Here is a 21,848-nt window from a genome sequence, read left to right as displayed (position 1 = left end):
CTGCTGGCCTACACCACAGACACAGCAACGCCAAATCCAAGCTGTATCTGCATCCTACACCTCAGCTCATGGTGGGCAATGCCGGATCCTTAACCCACCGAGGGAGACCAGGGATCAAACCCATGTCCTCATGGATGCTAGTTGGGTCTGTTGCCACTGAGCCACAACAGGAACTCCTGTACTTTCTGCTTTATTTTTAATCCAGCAAGTCAAGAATTAAAGCCATCTTGGTGTGGTGGGAAAATGAAGTCTTGAAGCCTGATCTGGGTTCAAACCTTATCTTGTCTGTGTATTAGCTGTATGACTTTGCGCAAGGTTAGCCCCTGAAACCTTAGTGCCCTCATTTGTAAAGTGATAATAATAGTACTTGTCTTTTAAGGTTGTGGTACAGATGAGGATGATGTATAGAGAGAGTGTAGCGCTATGGCTAACACATAGAAGGTGTGGAGATACAGCGGTACTGTTAAAAAAATACTAATGGTAGCTGCTGTGTATTGTGTGCTAATTATGGGCCAGCCATTGTTCTAAACCCTTTACAAATGTGATCTCATTTAATCCTCCCAACAATGAATGAGGTTGATACTATTAGAAGTTTCATTTATTAAATGAAGAAACTCAGACATAGAGTAACTACACAAGGTTATGTTTAGTGAAGGGTTAGGCTTTGGGTTATGGGTGGTTGTTATTGGGACTGTTTAAAAGCCCATGGGGTTCAGAGGGACTTGTATGGGACTTTTGAGAGACCGATGACTTCTTAATCAATTAGGTTATTCTACTTTGCTATATGTTTTTGAATTATATTCCTAAGAAATGACAGTTGGTCTTTGAGACTAAGAGGGCAAAAAGTCTCTTTGATGGGCCACCCCTTAGCATTAACAGCTTCTGTTTGCACCGAGTGTGAAGTGAAGCTGGATCAAGGCACAGCTCAGCTACAAGTACCTCAATTACTTTATTGCCTCATTTTCTTGAGAAAATGGTTATAGAGTAACCAAGAACATTTTGAAACATTCTGGGGGTTTTCAGGCCAACTTGCATAGGCTCATACATCTTATGTGGCTATGATGTGGTTTCAAAGCCTGTGCCATAGCCTGGGCCCACAAACAAATTGAGTCAGAAGTCTGACTAAGGAGAGTTCAAATTCCACATCTAAATGGCATACTGCGGGGCTGGGCTCTGCTTTGTCACCCAGCCCAGAGTCTTTTAAATTTATACCTGAATACTTTTGACACAGCCAGTAGTTCAGAGGAGGTTGTCCCTAAAGGTGGATGGCACTGAGATTGAACTTGAATGCCAAATTTCTTTATCCCAGTCTGATTTTGTGTGATGTTAGAAGTGCTAAACTATCATTATTTCATGTTTAATTAATATATCCAACTTGTAAAATGGATTTAAGGTGATTTGCAATAGCAAAATACATAACTACAAAATTTCAAGCACAAGAACACGCATCAGAAGACTTAACAAAAGGGATTTCCTGTCATGGCGTAGCAGAAACGAATCTGACTAGGAACCATGAGGTTACAGGTTCGATCCCCGGCCTTGCTCAGCGGGTTAAAGATCCGTGAGCTGTGGTGTAGGTCTCAGATGCGGCTTGGATCCTGCGTTGCTCTGGCTGTGGCATAGGCCGGTGGCTACAGCTCTGATTAGCCTTCTAGCCTGGGGGTGCATATGCCTGGGGGTCCATATGCTGTGGGTGCAGCCCTAAAAAGACAAAAAAAAAAAAGAGAAGACTTAACAAAAGATTGGAACAGAGAGGAAAAAAGGATGTGCCAGGACCTTTAAATCAGGTGGTTTCTGTAATTGCACACTACATTTAGCTGTGAGTTTTCTGGCCGAAGTAAAATAAAAACCATGTTGAGTTATTTAGATATCTGGAATAAAATTGCTTCCATTTATATGGCATCTTCAAGGATGCTGACCAACAGTATAGGGGGCTTAAAAAAAATTTTTTTTTAACCATTTTGGTAAGAGATAGAAAAGTACTATTCTAGTTGGTGTTTCTTTTAAGGGAGTTCTATGTACCTTAGCAAGAGTGTAAGCCTTGAAGTTGTTTTTGAGGTGCTGAGATTTTAGGGTTTAAGTATTTTTGTTTACTTGATAACTTTGTTCAAGGAGAGTGCTTCGGGGGAAAGGACCATCATCTTCCTGGAGGTTTCCAAACCTAGCAAGTAAGCATTGGAATTTTCTGGGAAGCTTTACAAAGGTACAGATTCCTTGGTCCCACTATGTAGACCCTCTCAGTAGATCTGAAGTAGGGCTAGAGGTCTGTTTATTTTTAAAATCCAAGGGGCTCTGTTGATTACCTTAGTTGGGAACCACTGGCTCATCGTTGCAAATGTCAGTTTCCTCCTGAGTTGCTGGTGAGCTGGGCCAATTTCTGGCCTGAAGTTTAAATGCCATTTCCAAGGGTTAACAGTGTTCCCTAAACACTCAAGAAATGGACAGGTATTTCTGTTCACAGGTAAGTCAGAGAACCTTTCCTTGAGAGGAAAAAAAAAAAAAAAAACCCCAACAACTCTGAGTCAGAACTGTTTAAACTATGTGACAAGTATTTGGTTAAAATCCCCATCTCTGTCAAAAGAGTGGCAGTACAGTTTGTCATCCAGACTGGAACACTGTTGAGAATGAAATGGGAAAAGAGGTTTCTGTCCTGGGCCGACCTAGTTGTCTTGTAGAACTAGCCATAAAACATTTCTATGTGTAATCTTACTTTATGTAACTTTTACTTATTTATTTTAATTTTTTTGTCTTTTTAGGGCTGTACATGCAGCATATGGAAGTTCCCAGGCTAGGGGTTGAATCGGAGCTGCAGCTGTGTAGGATTCAAGCCTCCTCTGCAACCTGCACCACAGCTCACAGCAACGCTGGATCCTTAATCCACAGAGCAAGACCAGGGATCAAACCCACATCCTCATGGATGGTAGTTGGGTTTGTTACCACTGGGCCCCAGTGGGAACTCCTTATATAACTTTTAAACTAAGCCAGTGGTCACAAGCACATTTTTCATGAAGGTTAGGAGGCAGCATACAAGAGTTTTGACTTGAGGGTGAGGTAGTGGAAGAACTAAATGAATAGCTACAAGAATGATGATAAATGACAGCTGGTCCCAGGTTTCTGTGTGGGGGGCCGTGAAGTGTGGTGAGAGCTGTGACTAAGTGGAGAGTGTGCCTCAGCTAAAGGGAGCAGAGCAATTAAATTTTCTTTTTTTCTTTTTTTGCTTTTTAGGGCTGCATCTGTGGCATATGCAGATGCCCAGGCTAGAGGTCCAATCAGAGCTATAGGCCGCTAGCCTACACCACAACTACAGCAACATGGGATCCAAGCTGTGTCTGCGACCTGCACCACAGCTTACGGCAATGCCAGATCCTTAACCCACTGTGCAAGGTCAGGGATCAAACCCGAGTCCTCATGGATACTAGTCGGGTTCATTAACTGCTGAGCCACAGCGGGAATTCCACAATTTAAATTTTGAAAAGCCAAGATGGTAGGTTAGATTCATTTCATTGGCCTCCAGCTTTCAATCTTGAGCCTAAGGAGTTAAAAAGACTCCATTTAGCTGTCATTGGAACATGTACTTTTAAGTGGAAGTGCCTTCTGATCAGTCCTCTAGGGTAAGCTGGCCTCACAGTGGCTGGCCTGGAAGCTGAATGGTTGATCTCCTTGAATGCATCTACTTCTCTCAACTGCCCTGAGAATATGTCTGTCAAATACAGTCATCTTAGCCTCAGCAGACCTAAGGCTCAGCGGTTAATTCTTGGCAGTAACTGGGCAGTTGAGTCAGAGGCTATGTTTAAATCCCTTGTTGTTCCCCCATTGTTTTCCAGATAAAGTACAATCTTGTTAGGAAAAAAAAAAACCACAGAACTCTTACAGCCTGGTTTGTGTTTATATCTCCCGACTCATCCCCTTCCTCTGCCTTCACTTCCTGTGTTTTCTCCATGCCAGTCCACATGCTGTTCCTATAAGTCAGCAGGCTCTTTCCTGCCTCCTGTAGTACCTTTGCACAGTTTTAAACAACACCTCCTCCAAGGAGTCTTCCCTGATTCCACCTTTAGGCTCCTATTACCTCTTTACTAGTTTCTAGCACGGCACTCCGCAGCTGTGGTACGTACCTGTCTGCCCCAGGAGGTGGTGAGCTTGCCGGTGTGCCCTGCCTACACCATCTCATGTAATTCTCACAGCAGCCATCTGATGCCAGGGCTGTTATCATCCCTGTTTCATAGATGAGCAGAGTGAGGCACACAGAGGTGAAATATCCCGCTCAAGAATGAATCCTTCACTCACGAGCACCAGAGACAGGTGCTTGAACCCTGGCCATCTGACATCAGAAACCACATCTTAATCAGTAAGCTACACTCTTTCAGAGTATGCTTAAGGAATGTCTGATGAATGAATGAATGAATGAGAGGAAGAAGGAGGTACAGAGGAGGGATAAAACAGACCCATGCCTTAATACGGAGAAGGCACGTTATCTCTTCATTTGTTGTAGCCTGTGGGTATGCATTCAGTTCTATTTAACAGCAATATTCAGTTATTTAGCTGTAAATCGAAGAACATAGGGGAGCAACTTCATAGTCCTGTTCTGTATCATTTAGAAGTGAAATTCTCTGACCTTCTTATGTGCTCACAAGTCTGGCAGCAATGCACAGACTTTAAAGATGCATTAGGGGAGTTCCCACTGTGGCTCAGCAGGTTAAGAACCCGACCACTATCCATGAGGTTGCAGGTTCAATCCCTGGCCTTGCTCAGTGGGTTAAGGTTCCGGCATTGCCGTGAGCTGTGGTGTAGGTGGCAGATGCAGCTCAGATCCTGTGTTGCTGTGGTTGTGGTATAGGCCAGCAGCTACAGCTGCAATTCGACCCCTAGCCTGGGAACTTTCATATGCTGCATCTGTGGCCCTGAAAAAAAAGATTCATTAGGAACTTGTAGTACAGGTTGGAGGTACAGATTGGCCTCTGAGCAAATGTCTGCCTGGGGCGGGGGCAAAGAATGAGGGAGACATGGGTGAATTCAACAGAAAATGGCAGATTGTTTATTCCTGGAGATTGCGCCTAACCCCATTTATTTCCCACGCAGAGAGAGTTGTGTGATCAAGTTGTATGGTCTCTGGGAAAGAAATCTGAAAGAGGGTTTTTGAGGATGTCCATTGAGTTAATGGTCCTCTTACTTGGGTGAGAGTATAGGATTTCAGCTGACTCCATCATGAGCTGGTTCTTATGGAATTTGATGGTTGGGAGGAAATTAGAACAGACCGTGTGGTATACCAGCCACTCACCAGCTGTGTAACCTCAGGCAAACTACTTAACCCCTGTTGCTCCATTTCCTCATCTGTGATGATGCAAATAATGTTGGCTACCTGATAGCATCGCAAGAGAATTGGTCCATTAACCCTTGCCAAACACTTAACCTGTGTTGACACATAATTAACTCTCATTAACTGATGGATATTGGTATGATTATGAATGAATAGTTAGTGTGCAGTAAGGATTGCAGTCCTCCATCCAAGATGGGAGCTAACCAGAGTTAGAGACAGGCCTTCTCCTGAGGTCTTTTCAGTTCTGATTTGAGTATTTCATTAGGGGGGTTGTTACTTGGCCCTGGCTCAGTGCAGAGCAATGGAGGTGGGTGTCTGGTGGATGGTGGGGGGGCCCCCAGGCCTTGGTAGGAGTTTGTGACACTCCAGTTCCCTGTGTTGAAGGCCACAGCAGATGAGTCTCCTCAATTCTGGATTTCTCTTTGGCTTTGACAGTGGGCCTTGGAGTAAAGCAGAAAGGGAATGGAATTTGGAACACGGAGATCTGGTTTCAAGTTTAAGCTCCAACCTTTAGCTGTGTCAACTTGAATCCGTCACAACTTTTTTTGAGTCTCAATGTCTTCACCTGTAAAATTATCTTACATGTTGATGATGAGCTCATCATTATTATTATCTCAAATAGGAGATGGTATGTGAAAGAACTTTGTAAAAGGCAAATCTCATAATTTGTTGAAAATCATTTTCCCCCCAGAAATAGATACCTCTTAAAAGAATGTGGACTCAATCTACTTACCTGTGATTCTGTCCAAGTCCCATCTACTGATGCTGTCTTGTGACTTTTTGAGATTTCCTTTGGCTTCCCATTACTTTGGCTTAAAAGAAAAAATCAGACCAAAAAATGGTATGGCTGGGCCTTGATTACTCAGACGCAGGGCTCTTAAGACTGGTTCTAGCTTGTCCAGGATCTGTCGGGATTAGCAGAAATGCCTCGCCTCTAAGACAGTTTGAACCAAATGCTGGAAATTCCAGAGTTCTTAGCAGCGGAGCATATGAAAGTAAAAAGAAACTTCTATTTCCACTTTCTCAAGCTGTTTGCAGCCCCTCCCCTTGCCCCCCACCTCATCATTTTAGTTTTGTGAGTGGTCTCATTTATTCCAGGATAGTGATGCTGGGGAAAATGATTGATTCCTTTTGGAGAAGTCATTTTTAAAAAGCATATGAAATGAAGCAGCGTGATTATGTAGTTTACAGTACTGTCTATTTTGAATTCAGGCATTCACTGGACAGATATTTTTTGAACACCTACTATGTGCTAGTCATTGTGGGAAGCACTGGGGATACCACAGTGCAAAAAGGCAGACAAACTCCTGCTCTCACACATCTTATTGTTTAGTAGGCTCTCAAGCATTAAACGAACCCACAAAAGAGATTTACAAACCTAATGTGACAAATGCCATGAAGAAGAGAGTGTAGGAAAGGGGTGATGGAGATCTAATTTAGATTAGAGCTCAGGAATGGCCTCTATGAGAAGAGTCATTTAGGCCTAGAGGTTAATTAGGGTGCGGCTATTGCAAGTACTAAGGCCCTGAGGTGGGAAGAAGGAAGGAAGGCCCCTGTAGTTAGGACTTTGAGGGGGGATGATCCTTAGGGACCTCAACACTGATATTTTTTTGTTGTTGTTGTTGTTGGTTTTTTTTTTTTTTTTTTTTTTTTTTGTCTTTTCTTGAGCTGCTCCTGGGGCACATGGAGGTTCCCAGGCTAGGGGTCTAATCGGAGCCGTAGCCACCGGCCTACGCCAGAGCCACAGCAACACGGGATCCGAGCCGCACCTGCGACCTACACCACAGCTCACGGCAACGCCAGATCCTTAACCCATTGAGCAAGGCCAGGGATCAAACCCGCAATCTCATGGTTCCTAGTCAGATTCTTTAACCCCTGCGCCATGACGGGAACTCCACAACAGTGATTTTGGATTTTATCCACAGGGCCTTCACTTTAATGCTGTGAGAGTTGATCATGATAAATGAGTTCAATCAGGCCACTTTCTCTAGAGATAAAATTTGCCAACCCAGAACCATAGCTTTTCCCAAACAAACTGATGCTTAGGGCCATTTTTAAAACAAGGGGTCTGTGTTGTTTTGGAAAAAGCGAAATATACATGAAGTCACACCAGCTCAGTCTCCTTAGGAGGATGGGCAGAAAATGAGAGGAATTTGTTTTTACTGCATGTCCTGGGTGACTCAGAGCCAACTCCCCAAAGTTGACAGAGAGGAGAGTGGCCTACACTTGCCTGTATAAAATGTCTTTTCCCAGTGGCTGCGTGAGAAGAAGGTCTGAACCTTGGATTGGAGGCTTTCGTTTTCTAAAGGCCAGATCTCTGGTAAACAGATGATGGGAAAGCCAGAAAGGAAGGTTAAGAGGTCAAGGTCCCTGCGCTGGTTTCCACATCCTGTTACATTCCGGGAGAGTTTTGCCTGATAAAGTCATAGCATGTCTGAACCGGAAGGAATCTCAAGGAGCAAGTCATCCACCCCTTATTTTGTGGGATCAGGGTGCTGATGGTTGGGGAGGGGGGGATGGACCATGACCATAGCATCGCACCAGCCACCTCAGAAGGGTCAGTGTTTTCCGTTCGGCGAGGGCTGATTGGAAACTGGCTGCTGAAAACTGCGTCAGGTATGGAGGCTCAGGACATGAGTCTTGTGTCCTGGTTTGATACCTTGAAGGGCCTCTTACCTGGGGTTCAGCCTTAAGGAGACCCCCGAGTGTTCACAAGATTTTCCTCACTGGGCTTCTGGGAGTCAAGGGCCTTCTCCCAGGTGAGGCCAGAACCCTGTGGGTGCTGGGAGTCTGCATGTGTTATCACCACTCTGCTCCCGGGGTGGTGGGGAGGGTTCTTGGACTTGCTGTCAAGGAAGATCTTTTAATGTCAGAATCATGGACTGACCCTGGGATGAGAGTCCTAGTTGTAGTGTACCTTGGTTTAAGAAAATACCTGGTAGTAAAAAAAAAAATGTCTCTGAGGTTAGAACTACTCCAAAATGAGTTTGTCTGTATTCGCTTGAAAAAATAGTTGTACATCTTTGCATGAGGTATGATATTTATTCAGGTCGAATGGAATGCTCAGGAAGCAGATGGATTTGGTGACCTATTGCGGTCATTGGCTGGCTTCCCCCAGGCATTGGTGGCCCAACAGATTTGGAATCACTGGCTTTAGAAGCATTGATGAGTAGAAAATCAGCCACCTGTAGGGCCTGACCTTAATAGCCAACTTCCTGGATTAGAGGAAATGAACCAGTATCCTATCATATTTTAAAATATTTTGGAGTTTCCTTTGTGGCTCAGTGGAAACGAACCCAATGAGGATTTGGGTTCGATCCCCTGGCCTTGCTCAGTGGGTTAAGGATCTGACATTGTTATGAGCTGTGGTATAGGTTGCAGATGCGACTCAGGTCTGGCGTTGCTCTGGCTGTGGCGTAGACTGGCAGCTGTAGCTCTGATTTGACCCCTGGCCTAGGAACTTCCATATGCCAAAATCAATATATATGTGTGTATATATATATATATATATTGTTTTTTTCAGTTACAAGGTAATTCAAGCTCATTGCAAAACCCAAAACACTATAGAAATGTAAAACTGAACAGTTTGGTGTGCAGTGTTTCAATTTTTTTTTGTGCGTAAATAACATTAATTGTTAACATTTTTATAGAAATAGGATTTTTGTACATAATATTCTCCAGGTTATGTGTGTATATGTGTGCGTGTGTGTGTGTGTGTTTAATTTGTGACTTATTTTAGGTCCTGGCTCTGTATTATACTAGTTGGCTGACTAGTAATACAGCAGTGTACTAGCTGGGTGATCCCAGGTAAGTCACAAATCTTTCTAAACCTCAGTTTCCTGATCTCTAACATGGGGGCTGATATGTGCCTTCTTTTCTCACAAGATCATTGTCGGGAAGCACCGAGATGGTACATAGAAAGGGACTCTTTGTAAACCATAATATTTTACTTAACCATAAGGATTGTTACTCTTAAAACAATAATTGGGATTTCAGCCCTCTTTCCTTTTTAAATGCCTTGATCCATATCAGTGAATCCTTAAGCTGGTGGTAACTTACCCAGTGGTTTCTTTAGAGACAAATAGTGACTATCCTGCTCTCTCCTTTTTTCCAGGTCACTCCCGGGAGCAAGGCTGCGATAGCTAACTTATGTATTGGAGATGTAATCACAGCCATTGACGGGGAAAATACTAGCAACATGACCCACTTGGAAGCTCAGAACAAAATCAAGGGCTGCACAGACAACATGACTCTCACGGTAGCCAGGTGAGGCCCGTGGAAATGCTCACTCATTTCTGGTTGACTGGAAGCTGCTCGTGGGCAGACCTGTCTCCCCGATTTCAGAATCCCCTGCACCCACTGACTCAGTGCTATATCTACTGTAGGCAGGCGGCAGGGTCTGGCAGTGGGAATTTCAGCTTGCTCATCTTCCTCTCTGATGTCCACAGTGCTTCTCACAGTGTGGGCAGCTTTCCCTCAGATATTTGAATTTTCACTTGATCTAACACAACTGACCAAAATTTGGAAGAAGTGAAATCAGTTACCACAGTTACATACTGTCAGGTATAATGAAGTGAAACATTCTTCCTGGAAACAGTGGAGAATCTACTTAGGATGCTGCTCCTGCCACATTGCACTGAGCCATGGGTGCTGCACCAGGAGTTTACAGTAACAGAGAAAGACTTTAGCACGTTAGATAAAGTGCCTCGTGTAAGTTAAAAGTTCAAGAAAGGAGAGCTGGGGCAGTTCCTATGCCTCAGTGGTTAACAAATCTGACTAGCATCCATGAGGATGCAGGTTCGATTCCTGGCCTTGTTCAGTGGGTTAAGGATCTGGCGTTGTCGTGAGCTGTGATGTAGATCGCAGATGCAGCTGGAATCCTGTGTTGCTGTGGCTGTGGTGAAGACCTTAGCTACAGCTCCAATTCGACCACTAGCCTGGGAACTTCCATAATGCTGCAGGTGCAGCCCTAAAAAGCCAAAAAAAAAAAAAAAAAAAAAGAAAGGAGAGCTGGGGTGGATGTTCTCAACAGGTTGACAGATGAGGGGAACGCACTGGAAGTTGTCATTGCGGCAGAATTCCCATTTTTCTTCCATATTGTCTTGGAAGGGGCCCTGCAAAGGCATGGTGTTGGAAGTGATTTGGTTCAGCCTGTATGGCTCCCTCTTTCCTGTTAGGTCAAGTTCACATCCTTCTTTCTCATCTCCTATAATCTGTCTTTAATGTCTCCTTAACCTTAACTCACACGTTTCTTCATCATGATCCCTTTGCTCTCATTTGTGAAGTCGCTTATCACTTTCTTCTACCTCGTGCCCCGGGACTGGTAGGAGGACCAAGTGTGAGGCAGGATGTCAAAACATCTTGTACACTTCGGAGCCCTACCCTGTGGAGGTGCACCATGTTACTGCTAAACCCTCAAAAGCACATTTACCCCTCATGCTTGTGTCCATTTCTATCTCTGTCCAAATCCTCTCCTTTAACATTAATTCTTTCATAGTTTAATTGATTTTTGGGATCCATTTACCAGCAAGCTAAACAGCTCTATCTTTCCTATATCTGGCCCTGCGCTAAGCGTTCTGACAGTTCAAAGATAAGTACAAACATTATCTACTTGGACAAGTGAAAAATACACAATGTTCCCTGTTGGCCTAGCAGGTTAAGAATCTGGCACTGTCACTGGCTTGGGTTCCATCTTTGGCCCCGGGAACTTCTGCATGCCACAGGCATGGCCACAAAACAAAACCAAAAAAGATACACTAGTGGGAATTCCCATCATAGCTCAGCAGAAACGAATCTGACTAGCATCCATGAGGACACAGGTTCGATCCCTGGCCTTGTTCAGTTGGTTAAGGATCTGGTATTGCCATGAGCTATGCTGTAGGACGCAAACGCAGCTCGGATCCTGTGTAGCTGTGGCTGTGGTGTAGGCCTGCTGCTACAGATCCCAATTTGCCCCCTAGCCTGGTAACTTCCATATGCCATGGGTGTGGCCCTAAAAAGACAAAAAAAAAAAAAAAAAAAAAGATACTCTCATGAAAACTGTGATGACATTGTGAGAGTTGCTGTGTGATTAGTACAAAGAAATTCTCCTCAGACAAGGAGGCATCATTTTATTTGGTCCAGACATGCTTCACAAACAAGTTGGTTATCTGTTTTGAATCCAGAATGGTGTCCAACTGGTATCCATGAGGATGAGGGTTCGATCCCTGGCCTCGCTCAGTGGGTTGGGGATCTGCCATGGCCATGAGCTGTGGTGTGGGTCACAGATGCTGCTCGGATCTCACATTGCTGTGGCTGTGGCTTAGACCAGCAGCTACAGCTCTGATTCGACCCCATAGTCTGGGAACTTCCATATGCCCTAAAAGAAAAAAAAAAAAAGAACAGTGGAGGAGATAGAGAAGAGCATTCCATTCTGAGCAGAGGGAGGGTGGTGTGAGGCCTGCTCAGGAGTGGCAGAGGCCAGTGTGGCTGGGGTCAGCGTCACAGAGCATGATGGGGGAGGGTGAGACCAGAAGAATTGCCAGCAGCTTGGGAATCCCTCAGGGCTGAGCGTGGGCAGTCATCAGACATGACATCATGAGGCTGATGCTTTTAAAAGTCGCACTGGTGGCAAAGTGGGAGGGGAAGGCGGGGGTGGGGGGCAGAGTGCTAGTTCAGAGGCCAGTATTCAGGGAAGAGAGGACACTTTCCCACAATTTTTAGGCTATATTATTTACTTAGCATGTATGAAACAACAGCTTTGTCAATCTGTTGCAGATCTGAACAGAAAATCTGGTCTCCTCTGGTGACAGAGGAAGGGAAACGTCACCCATACAAGATGAATTTAGCCTCTGAACCCCAAGTAAGTACTTGCTCACGGCGGCCTTTGCTCTCACCACTCAGAGTCTTTTCTGCTTTTGACACCGCTCAGCACACTCCCATTTTTCCTGCCCTGGAGGCTGGGGATAAGACGCAGCGAAGGCCCTCCACTGCCACTGCTGGGACCTGGCTCTTGTTCGCTTCTTCCCGTAAGGGAACTGTAGGAGGAAAGGGCTGGAAAACCCCAGGGTAGTGACACCAGGGCCTGGGCTGGACACAGCGGGTAGGAAGGGGATACGGGAAGCGGGTGGAAGCTTTCCTGTGCAGAGCAGGGTGGCAGGACCGCACAGCCAGAGAAAGGCACTGACTCAGCTCGTTATGGATGGCAGCCGTCAATGAATCATGCTGGGGATGCACAGAAGTTTGGATCCTGAGGCCTAGAGCTAGAGGAGCTGCAGGGACATTCTACTAGTAAACCTACTTCTCCAACCCGTTTCCCCCCCCTTACCTTCCTCCCGACCCAGTGCCCTACTCCCTGGTTTCCATGAGCCTTAGGACGGAAATCTCTCGTTTCCTTAAAGTAAGACCTTAAATTTTTTTTTTTGGTCTTTTTAGGGCCACACCCAAGGCAAATGGAGGTTCCCAGGCTAGGGGGCTAATTGGAGCCATAGCCGCCAGCCTATGCCACACCCACAGCAATGCAGGATCCGAGCCTTGTCTGCAACCTACACCGCTGCTCATGGCAACACCAGATCCTTAACCCACTGTGCGAGGCCAGGGATCAAACCTGCGTCCTTATGGGTGCTATTTGGGTTGGTTAACCACTGAGCCAAGGCGGGGACTCCCGTGAGACCTTAAAATTACTAAAATGAAGCGGTATTGGAAAATGTGGTGGTCAATGCAGAATTTGTTGGCCAAATAGAGTTTCCTAGGATGAGAGATTGTCCTAAGCTTCCATATTTGTACATAATACTTAAACTATAAGTGATTTTATTTCTTCTTTAACTACATCTTCTAAATTATCTACAGTGAATGAATATTCTTTAGAAATACAGGGGAAAATGTAAAGATATTTAAAACATTGTGTAAAATTGCTCACACCTCATAATGCTACTTTTCACAAAGTATGGAATAAATTAGTAGATAAATTAATGCGTTATTAGATGTATGTTAGTAGATAGGTTGATAATGGCTTTTGAAAACTTAGATTGGTTTGTGAATCTTATACATTTGGCTCCAACTGAAGATTTGAACTTTAGGGGAGTTCCCGTCGTGGCACAGCAGAAACAAATCTGGCTAGTAACCATGAATTTGCAGGTTCAATCCCTGGCCTTGCTCAGTGGGTTAAGGATCTGATGTTGCTGTGAGCTGTGGTGTAGGTCACACGATGTGGCTCAGATCCTGAGTTGCTCTGGGGTGGCTGTAGCTCCAGTTTGACCCCTAGCCTGGGAACCTCCACGTGTCATGGGTGTGACCCTAAAAAAAAAGAACATTTGAACTTTAATTTTTTTTTTCTAAATTTGGGATATTTTAATTGTTATGGTGTACTGAGCTATAATCAAGAGATAGCATATAGCTACTTACCTTTTACACATAAAACAAACTTGTGTGAAAGTGAACTCACTGGGTGAATTAATGTGGGTGATTTGAATGATTGTATATAAGTGATCTTCTTTCAGTTGGCTTTCATTAAAATGTCAGAAATGAAGTCACACAAAATTTTTCCCATTAATATAATAAAAATCCTACCTAAGAATCCTAAGACTCACTTTAAGGATCATTTTGCATCAGCCATTTCAAAACTGACTTGACTGTATTATTCTGTACAGTTCCTCTAAGGAAAGTTCATAAATATGGCATTCAATCTATAAATTGGCCTTTGTGCAACCTGATTTAAAACATGCCACAGTCAATTCCAATTTCCCAGGGAGTTTTCAATCACTTCATTAAATTTATTATAAATGTTAAGTTTTTTGTTTTTTTTTTGTCTTTTTGCTATTTCTTTGGGCCGCACCCGCGGCATATGGAGGTTCCCAGGCTAGGGGTCTAATGGGAGCTGTCGCTGCCAGCCTACACCAGAGCCACAGCAACGGGGGTTCCAAGCCGTGTCTGCGACCTACACCACAGCTCACAGCAACGCCAGATCCTTAACCCACTGAGCAAGGGCAGGGACTGAACCTGCAACCTCATGGTTCCTAGTCGGATTCATTAACCACTGTGCCACGACGGGAATTCCCATTATAAATGTTAAGTTTTAATGTGTTAAGTGCTCATATGTTTTATGACTTGTAAGGAATGATTTTTGTTTTAATGTGGTCTCTAAAAAGTTTTCACTTCAGTAAGGCAATACTTACCTTACTTTGTCTATGTATTATACTTGAACTTTCATCTTAAACATATAATCTGAGTACCTATATTAATATTTTGAAGGCTGTTTCCTTCAGATTAAAAAAAAAAAAATCTCAAACACTAACGGCTAACTTAACTATAGTTTTCTTTTGATTCTTAGTAATTCTTTGTTCCTATGAAAAACTTCCCACCTCTCATTTTTCCAAAATCTTCAACTTCCAGTCATTCTAAAATAGAGGAATGAGTAAGAGCAGAGTTCATCTATAATTAAAGGATCTGTTCCTTCATGTAAGGCCAGCCAACACCCCAGCTTATCTGAGGTCAGTGTAGTTACACACCTAGTTTATATTTCCTCATTATTGAGTTTCCTTGGAGACTGATAAATACAAAGCCCAAACAATTACATCATCCCTTCCAAAAGGCAGGCCCTGAGTTAACTGCCTGATTTCTGGACAGACTGGTATTCACATGGAATTAGAGATACCCCTTTTATGTACAAAACATATACATTCTTGGGAGATTCTCTATAAAAGTGAAGATCAGAATTTCCAACCTGCATTTTCTTTCTTTCTTTCTTTTCTTTCCTTTTTTTTTGCTTTTTTAGGGCCACACCCGTGGCATATGGAGGTTCCCAGGCTAGGGGTTGAATCAGAGCTATAGCTGCCGGCCTACGCCACAGCCATAGCAACACGGAATCCGAGCCATGTATGTGACCTACACCCCAACTCAGGGCAATGCCGGATCCTAATCTGCTGAGCGAGGCCAGGGATCGAACCCTCAACCTCATGGTTCCTAGTCCAACCTGCATTTTCTATTAACTTCCATTCTAACTGAAAATGAAGGGGATGGCACTCGTTGAATGCCTGCTGTGTGCCAGGCACTGTGCAGTGGCGAAGAGGGAAGTATAACTGGCCCAAAGCCGAACAGGAAGCGACAGGGAAAAAAATGAGCCAAGACAGAAACATAAGGGTTCTTCCCTGGTGCTCAGCCTCCTAAGTTGCTCCTAGGAATTGCTGTGGGGAAGGAGAGACGAGGAAAGAATTGTGATCCTGGCTGCCACTGTCATCTGTCCCACTGTGCTGCTGCATAGTAGTTATGGGGCCTGGGGTTCCAGGCCACCCCCTGAAAGTCTGCAGCTGTTCATAACCACTTATTATCCCTTGGGATAGTTATATTGTAAAACCTATTTAATCACTTTTTGATTACTGCTGAGGTTATTTTAACTAATTTTACTTCCCCTTTTGTGAACAAACTGTCCTAAGCTTTTGTTCCATGTGGACAAAATCATGTCAAGGTAATATAGTTAACCCTCAGTGTTTCCAACTTGTTGAAGAGGGAGCCTATCTGAATCCTTATAATCAAGTTTTCATGTTGTCTTTTAAGTCAGTGCACAGAGAATTAAGCTGGTGGTTTTCATCATTGTGTTTTCTAAGAAAGTATGAAAGAGAAAACAAAAAAAAAAAGGAAGAGCAACAGAGGACAGGAACTCTTTGGGGGGCAGTTGTTTGGGACCTGGGTATTACCAAAAAAAAAAAAAAAAGAAAAAAAAAAAAAAAAGAAAAGGTCAGTGTTCAGGAAGATTTCTGGGAAACCCAGAAAATAGGATGCACCTCAAGTTTAGGGGGCAGCACAGAGGATGCTCTTGCCTTGGAGCCAAGGGTAGATCCACAGTGGCTGAGCAGAGAACACCTTACTAACCAACTCATCAGAAAAGCCTTGATTAAAAAAAATAATAAAATGGGAACGTCAATTTAACAAGTTTTGAGGGGTGTTTATAAAGTAGCTCTGTGGTGATGTAATAATTATCCACCGACTCTAGGCAGTCCAGCTTGGAGGTAGAGGACACTTGCTCAAATTACACAAAGAGGGGAGTATAGGAGCCTCCCCTGGGCACTGCCCTGTAACAGGTATCCCTCAGCCTTCCATCTGATTAGCCTTGGCTTTCTCCCATTAAGAAACAACAGATCCATAATTCCCCTTAGCCCCCTCCTGCCAGAGGACAGAGGCTGCCTAGTCAGCAGCTGCCTCACTGGTGACACCACAGCCCTCTTATCTTACTTGTCTAAACCACTCTGTTCTGGGGAATTTATCTCCACCTTTTATCATCCTCTGCTTTGCACTGAAGGGATGCCGATTCCTCTCTTCCTGGTTCTTAATCCCTCTGGAATGTGCCCTGAAAGGGCGTTTTAGCTCTGACTTGCATCCTGACAGGCCAGGGCATCAAGGGGTATCCTGCCCAGGGGTACCCAGCGGGAGATCAGGCTCTTCTGGGCCTCAGAAAAGAATGAGAAGGCAGAGCTGGTGGGTGAACCCGAATGTGCCCGACTTGTGCAACATCCTGGGTCTTGCCCTGTGTCTGGCGGGTTGGTCAGAGCCCTTCTGCTAGAGTTGGGCCTTGAGCCAGGGCCAGTGATGGCCCATTGAAACACTTCTCCCTCTGGCACTCAGCTTGCAGCGTTCCTGGAGAGCTGCACGTCAGACTCCCCCTTGATTTTTCTTCTGATCTCTGCCTGCAGGAGGTCTTACATATAGGAAGCGCCCACAACCGGAGTGCCATGCCCTTTACCGCCTCACCTGCCTCCAGCGCTTCCCCCAGGATCATCACAAACCAGTACAACAACCCAGCTGGCCTCTACTCTTCTGAAAACATCTCCAGCTTCAACAGTGCCTTGGAGTCAAAGACGGCAGCCAGTGGGCAAGAGACGAATGGCAGAGCGTAAGTAGGCCCAGGCATTCTGCTCTGGCCAGTCCTGGACAGGCTCATTCAGGCAGCGGGGAGAAGGTTCAGCCACTAGCCCAGGGAGAAAGATGTCTACTTTAGCACAGTTCTTTCTGTGTCCATTTTCCTCATGTCCAAAAAGGGGCCAATACCACCTTCCTTGTAGGGTGGTTGTAAAATAAGAAGTAACCTGTAAAATGCCTAGTGCTGTGTTTGGCTACACCGCAGCCACAGCCACACCAGATCTGAGCCGCATCTGCGGCCTACACCACAGTTTGTGGCAATGCCAGATCCTTGACCCGCTAAGTGAGGCCAGGGACCGAACCCACATCCTCATGGATACTAGTGGAGTTCATGACCCTTGAGCCACAACGGGAATTCCTGGGACAAGTACTTCTGGATGAAGTTTTGATGAGGCAGAATTTGCTTTTTTCCCCCTTGGGGTGGCCCAGTAGAAATCATATAAAGAAGTCCACGAGGATAAAAACGTCTGTCCATCGGAAGAGGTTCAGATTTTGGGCGGAGACAGAGGTGGCCTTGCCCAGGGGAGAGGAGGGGCTGCAGGTGGACCGATCTAAGGAAGCATCTTGCTCAGGACTGGGGAGGCCTGTTCCCTTGGCCCCAGCTGCCTCTAAGTCTTCATCCAAAGAATCCTCTGGATCTTCCAGCAGAAGGGGCCCAGTGTCGGCTCCCTCCCAAACTCTTTGAAGATGAATCCAGAAACACTGGGAATCCTGCAGTCCATGGCAAAGAACTGGGCTTGAGTTTGGAGAGTTAGAGATGGGGTCAGTTCTCTGTGGTTAAAACTGGATGGACTAGGTCACAAGTTGCCATCTTATATACCCAAAGGTGGCAAGGGAGATACAGACTCAAGGACAGAGCTGAGTCCCAGCCAGGGGGAGCAGAGTGGCCCATGGCAGCTGGACAGTGCATGCCCATCCAGAGCGGGAGCCACTTGGCTCCAGCCAGTCACTATGTACAGGCCTAGGATTCCCAATTCTGATGATTAATTTCATCAAAACAGTCAGAAAGTCTCTCTTCATCTCCTGATTTTTAGGTGTTGGTGACATATTTATTGGAAAATACCATGTGGTCCAAACTTGAATGATCTTGGAAAGTCCTGCTTGAAATCCTCAGTTCTTTGTTTATTTTAAAAAGTTTTTGGCTGTGCTTGTGACATGTGGCAGTTCCCAGGCCAGGAACCAAACCTGTGCCACAGCAGCAACCCTAGCTGCTGCAGTGACAATTCAGGATCCTTAACCCACTGTGCCACAACACTCTTTTTTTTTTTTTTTTTTTTTTTTAATGAAGTATAGTTGATTTACAATATTGCGTGAGTTTCAGTTATGCAGCAAAGTGATTCAGCTGTATTTAAAATTGTTTTTATATATAATGATTTTTATTTTTTTCAATTATAGCTGGTTTACAGTGTTCTGTTAGTTTTCTACTGTACAGCATGGTGACCGAGTTACACATACATGTATAGATTCTTTTTTCTCTCATTATCATGCTCTATCATAAGTGGCTAGACATAGTTCCCAGTGCTACACAGCAGGACCTCATTGCTTATCCATTCCAAAGGCAGTAATCTGCATCTATTAACCCCAAGCTCCCAGTCCATCCTGCTGCCTCTCCCTCTCCCTTGGCAACCACAAGTCTACTCTCCAAGTCCATGAGTTTCTTTTCTGTGGAAAAGTTCGTTTGTGCCCTATATTTGATTCCAGATATAAGTGATATCATATGGTATTTGTCTTTCTCATTCTGACTTACTTCACTAAGTATGAGAGTCTCTAGTTCCATCCATGTTGCTGCAAATGGCATTACTTTGGTGTTTTTATGGCTGAGTAGTATGCCATTGTGTATATATACCACATCTTCCTAATCCAATTATCTGTTGATGGACATTTGAGTTGTTTCCATGTCTTGGCTATTGTGAATAGTGCCGCAAAGTGATTCAGTTGTATTTTTAAAATTTTTAAATATTTAAAATTTTTTTTCAGATTCTTTTCCATTATAAGTTATTATAAGATATTGAATATAGCTTCCTGGGCTATACAGTAAAACTTTGTTGTTTATTTTTTTTTATTTTTGACTTTATTTTTTTTTTAATTATTATTGCCCCAATACAATTTTTTTTTCTACTGTACATCATGGTGACCCAGCTACACATACATATACACATTCTATTTTCACACATTATCATGCTCCATCATAAGTGACCAGACGTAGTTCCCAGTGGTTTATCTATTTTATATAGAGTGATGTGTATCTGTTAATCTTATACTCCCAATTTATCTCTCACCTCCCTTTCTCCTTTGGTAATCATAAATTTATTTTCTGTGTCTGTGAGTCTGTTTCTGTTTTCTAAGTAGATTCATTTGTATGATTTTTTAGATTCCACATGTAAGTGATGTCTATTTGTCTTTTTCTGTCTGACTTATTTCACTTACATCACTATATTCTCTAGATCCATCCATGTTGGTACATGCCCAGAAGTGGGATGGCTGGGTCACTTGGTAGCTCTAGTTTTAGTTTTTTAAGGAACCTCCATACTGTTCTCCTTAGTGGCTGCACCATTTTACATTCCCACCAGCAGTGTAGGAGGGTTCCTTTTTCTCCACACCCTCTCCAGCATTTATTACCTGTAGGTTTTTTGATGTTGGCCATTCTGATGTTGGTGTGAGGGGGTACCTCATTGTAGTTTGGTTTGCATTTGTCTAACAATTAGCAATGATGAGTGTCTTTTTTCAGGGGCCCGTTGGCCATTTGTATGTCACCTTTGGAGAAAGGTCTCTTTCGGTCTTCTACCCATTTTTTGATTGATTTGTTTGTTTGTTTGATATTGAGTTGTATGAGCTGTTTGTATATTTTGGAAAGTAATCCCTTGTTGGTTATATCATTTGCAAATATTCTCTCAGTCCATAGGTTGTCTTTTTGTTTTCTTTATGGTTGGAATCCTTGGTTCTTGGATTAGCTCTGAAAGCAGTTTTGCTGTTGAATTTCTCCCCAGTTTATTTATTTATTTATTTAGCCTTTTTTTTTTTTTTTTGCTGCACCCACAACATATGGAAGTTCCCAGGCTAGGGGTCAAAATCAGAGCAACAGCTGCCGGCCTGCACCACAGCTATAGCAACGCAGGATCCAAGGCGTGTCTTCGACCTACACCACAGCTCACAGCAACACCAGATCCCTGACCCACTGAGCAAGGCCAGGGATTGAACCCACATCCTCATGGATGCTAGTCAGATTTGTTTCTGCTGCACCACAATGGGACTCTGTCTCCCCGGTTTATTTTTAAGAAGAATCTGCCCGGCTGTTAAGGCGATTAAATGGCAAACCCTTTGCTTCAGATGCAGGTTAGGACAGATTAAGGCACAAGAGGTTCTAAACTACTTAAATGTTGGAAAGAGCTATGTGGAGACCCTCTGGAAGCTTCTTTGGCCATGCTGTGCTTCTGGACCTTCTCCCCTGAAAAAGAGACAGATGTTCTTGGGCACCCATGGCATGCGGGTCCCCATGCCCAGCACTGAAAGGGCTCTATGATTTCCTTTTAAGCTTCTCGGGGCCTAGCAGGGGAAGTTTTTTGCCATGTGACTTTGGCTTTGGTTGCTGGCATTTACTGTAGTAACGGAGGCAGTGTGGCTGCTAATGCTGCTTCTTCCTCTGGTTCTGAGCCCTGCAGGGCCCTGGTGGCTTATGATGATGATAACGTTCAGGGTAACTGTGGGGGCCTTCGAGGGGCCTGAGAAGGAGCACCATGCTGGGCCCTGAAGGGACGCTCTCTCTCAAGGCAGCTTGGTGGGGAGTCAAGTGGTAGAAACACCAAGAGCCGTGATCCCCGTCCTTTGCAGCTTTGGTGCTGAAGGAGGCTGAGAACGTGCCTCTCTTTAACTGTCCCAGAGTGGAATGTTCCATGATCTGGATTTAATAACCCAGGAAATGACACATCCTTAATTGAGAGAGCTGCTATGCATTGGGAGAAATATGTGCCTGGAAAGTATTTTTAGTATGGCCTTGGCTATTATTCCTTCATTAATGTCTTCTTTCTTCTCATGTTCCCCGCCTGCTCCCTTCCTCCCTCCCATCCGAAACAATTAAGTCCGAACTATCTGGACCCTGTGCAAGCCTTTCCTCCAGCCCCTGTCCCCTCTTGTTGCAGACTTTTTGGCTACCGCAGCTTCTGAGTCTTTATCAAAAGTCTCCTTCCAGATTTTCTCAGCAGAGGGGGCCCAGCTTCTGTTCCATCCCAGATTCTGTGAGGATGAATCCAGAAACAGTGGAAGCACCCACAGCCCCTGGCAGAGGAAAGGCCCGAACGGGCAGTGCTTCTTGTATGTGGGTCTCTGCTTACGGGTCTACTTCCTAGAGAGGCCATTTGTGCATATCAGCGAAGGAAGATTCTAGTGTAAACCCAGCAGCTCCATCAGCAGACATCCTGAGCAATCACCCCCCACTGTTTAGTCTGTGAAATTCACTGAGGTTCCAGAATTGGCTCACTTCATACTTTGCATCTGAGGTCATTACTGGTTCCCGGGGGCTCACTCTGAGTTTCTTTGTCGCATGCACAGCCTAGTGTGTGTGGCTCTCTGTCTTGTAGGACTTCCCAGGGCCCTGTCCCCATCAGATAAGAGCACAGACAGCATTGCCATTTCCAAATTAAACTGGGCT

The 21,848-nt window shown here is 44.5% G+C and overlaps 1 protein-coding gene across 1 annotated transcript in view; it reads left to right on the top strand.

Moving 5' to 3' along the window:
• The window catches only part of PDLIM1 (PDZ and LIM domain 1), a 49,287-nt gene that overhangs the window by 8,284 nt on the left and 19,155 nt on the right, over positions 1–21,848 (top strand). Inside the window, 3 exon segments of the mRNA NM_001315778.1 lie at positions 9,429–9,580; positions 12,071–12,155; positions 16,978–17,177. Coding sequence (NP_001302707.1) covers positions 9,429–9,580; positions 12,071–12,155; positions 16,978–17,177 — 437 coding nt within the window.

This window comes from Sus scrofa, chromosome 14 (assembly GCF_000003025.6).
Source record: "Sus scrofa isolate TJ Tabasco breed Duroc chromosome 14, Sscrofa11.1, whole genome shotgun sequence".
Taxonomy (NCBI): domain Eukaryota; kingdom Metazoa; phylum Chordata; class Mammalia; order Artiodactyla; family Suidae; genus Sus; species Sus scrofa.
This window is presented reverse-complemented; position numbering and strand designations above follow the sequence as displayed.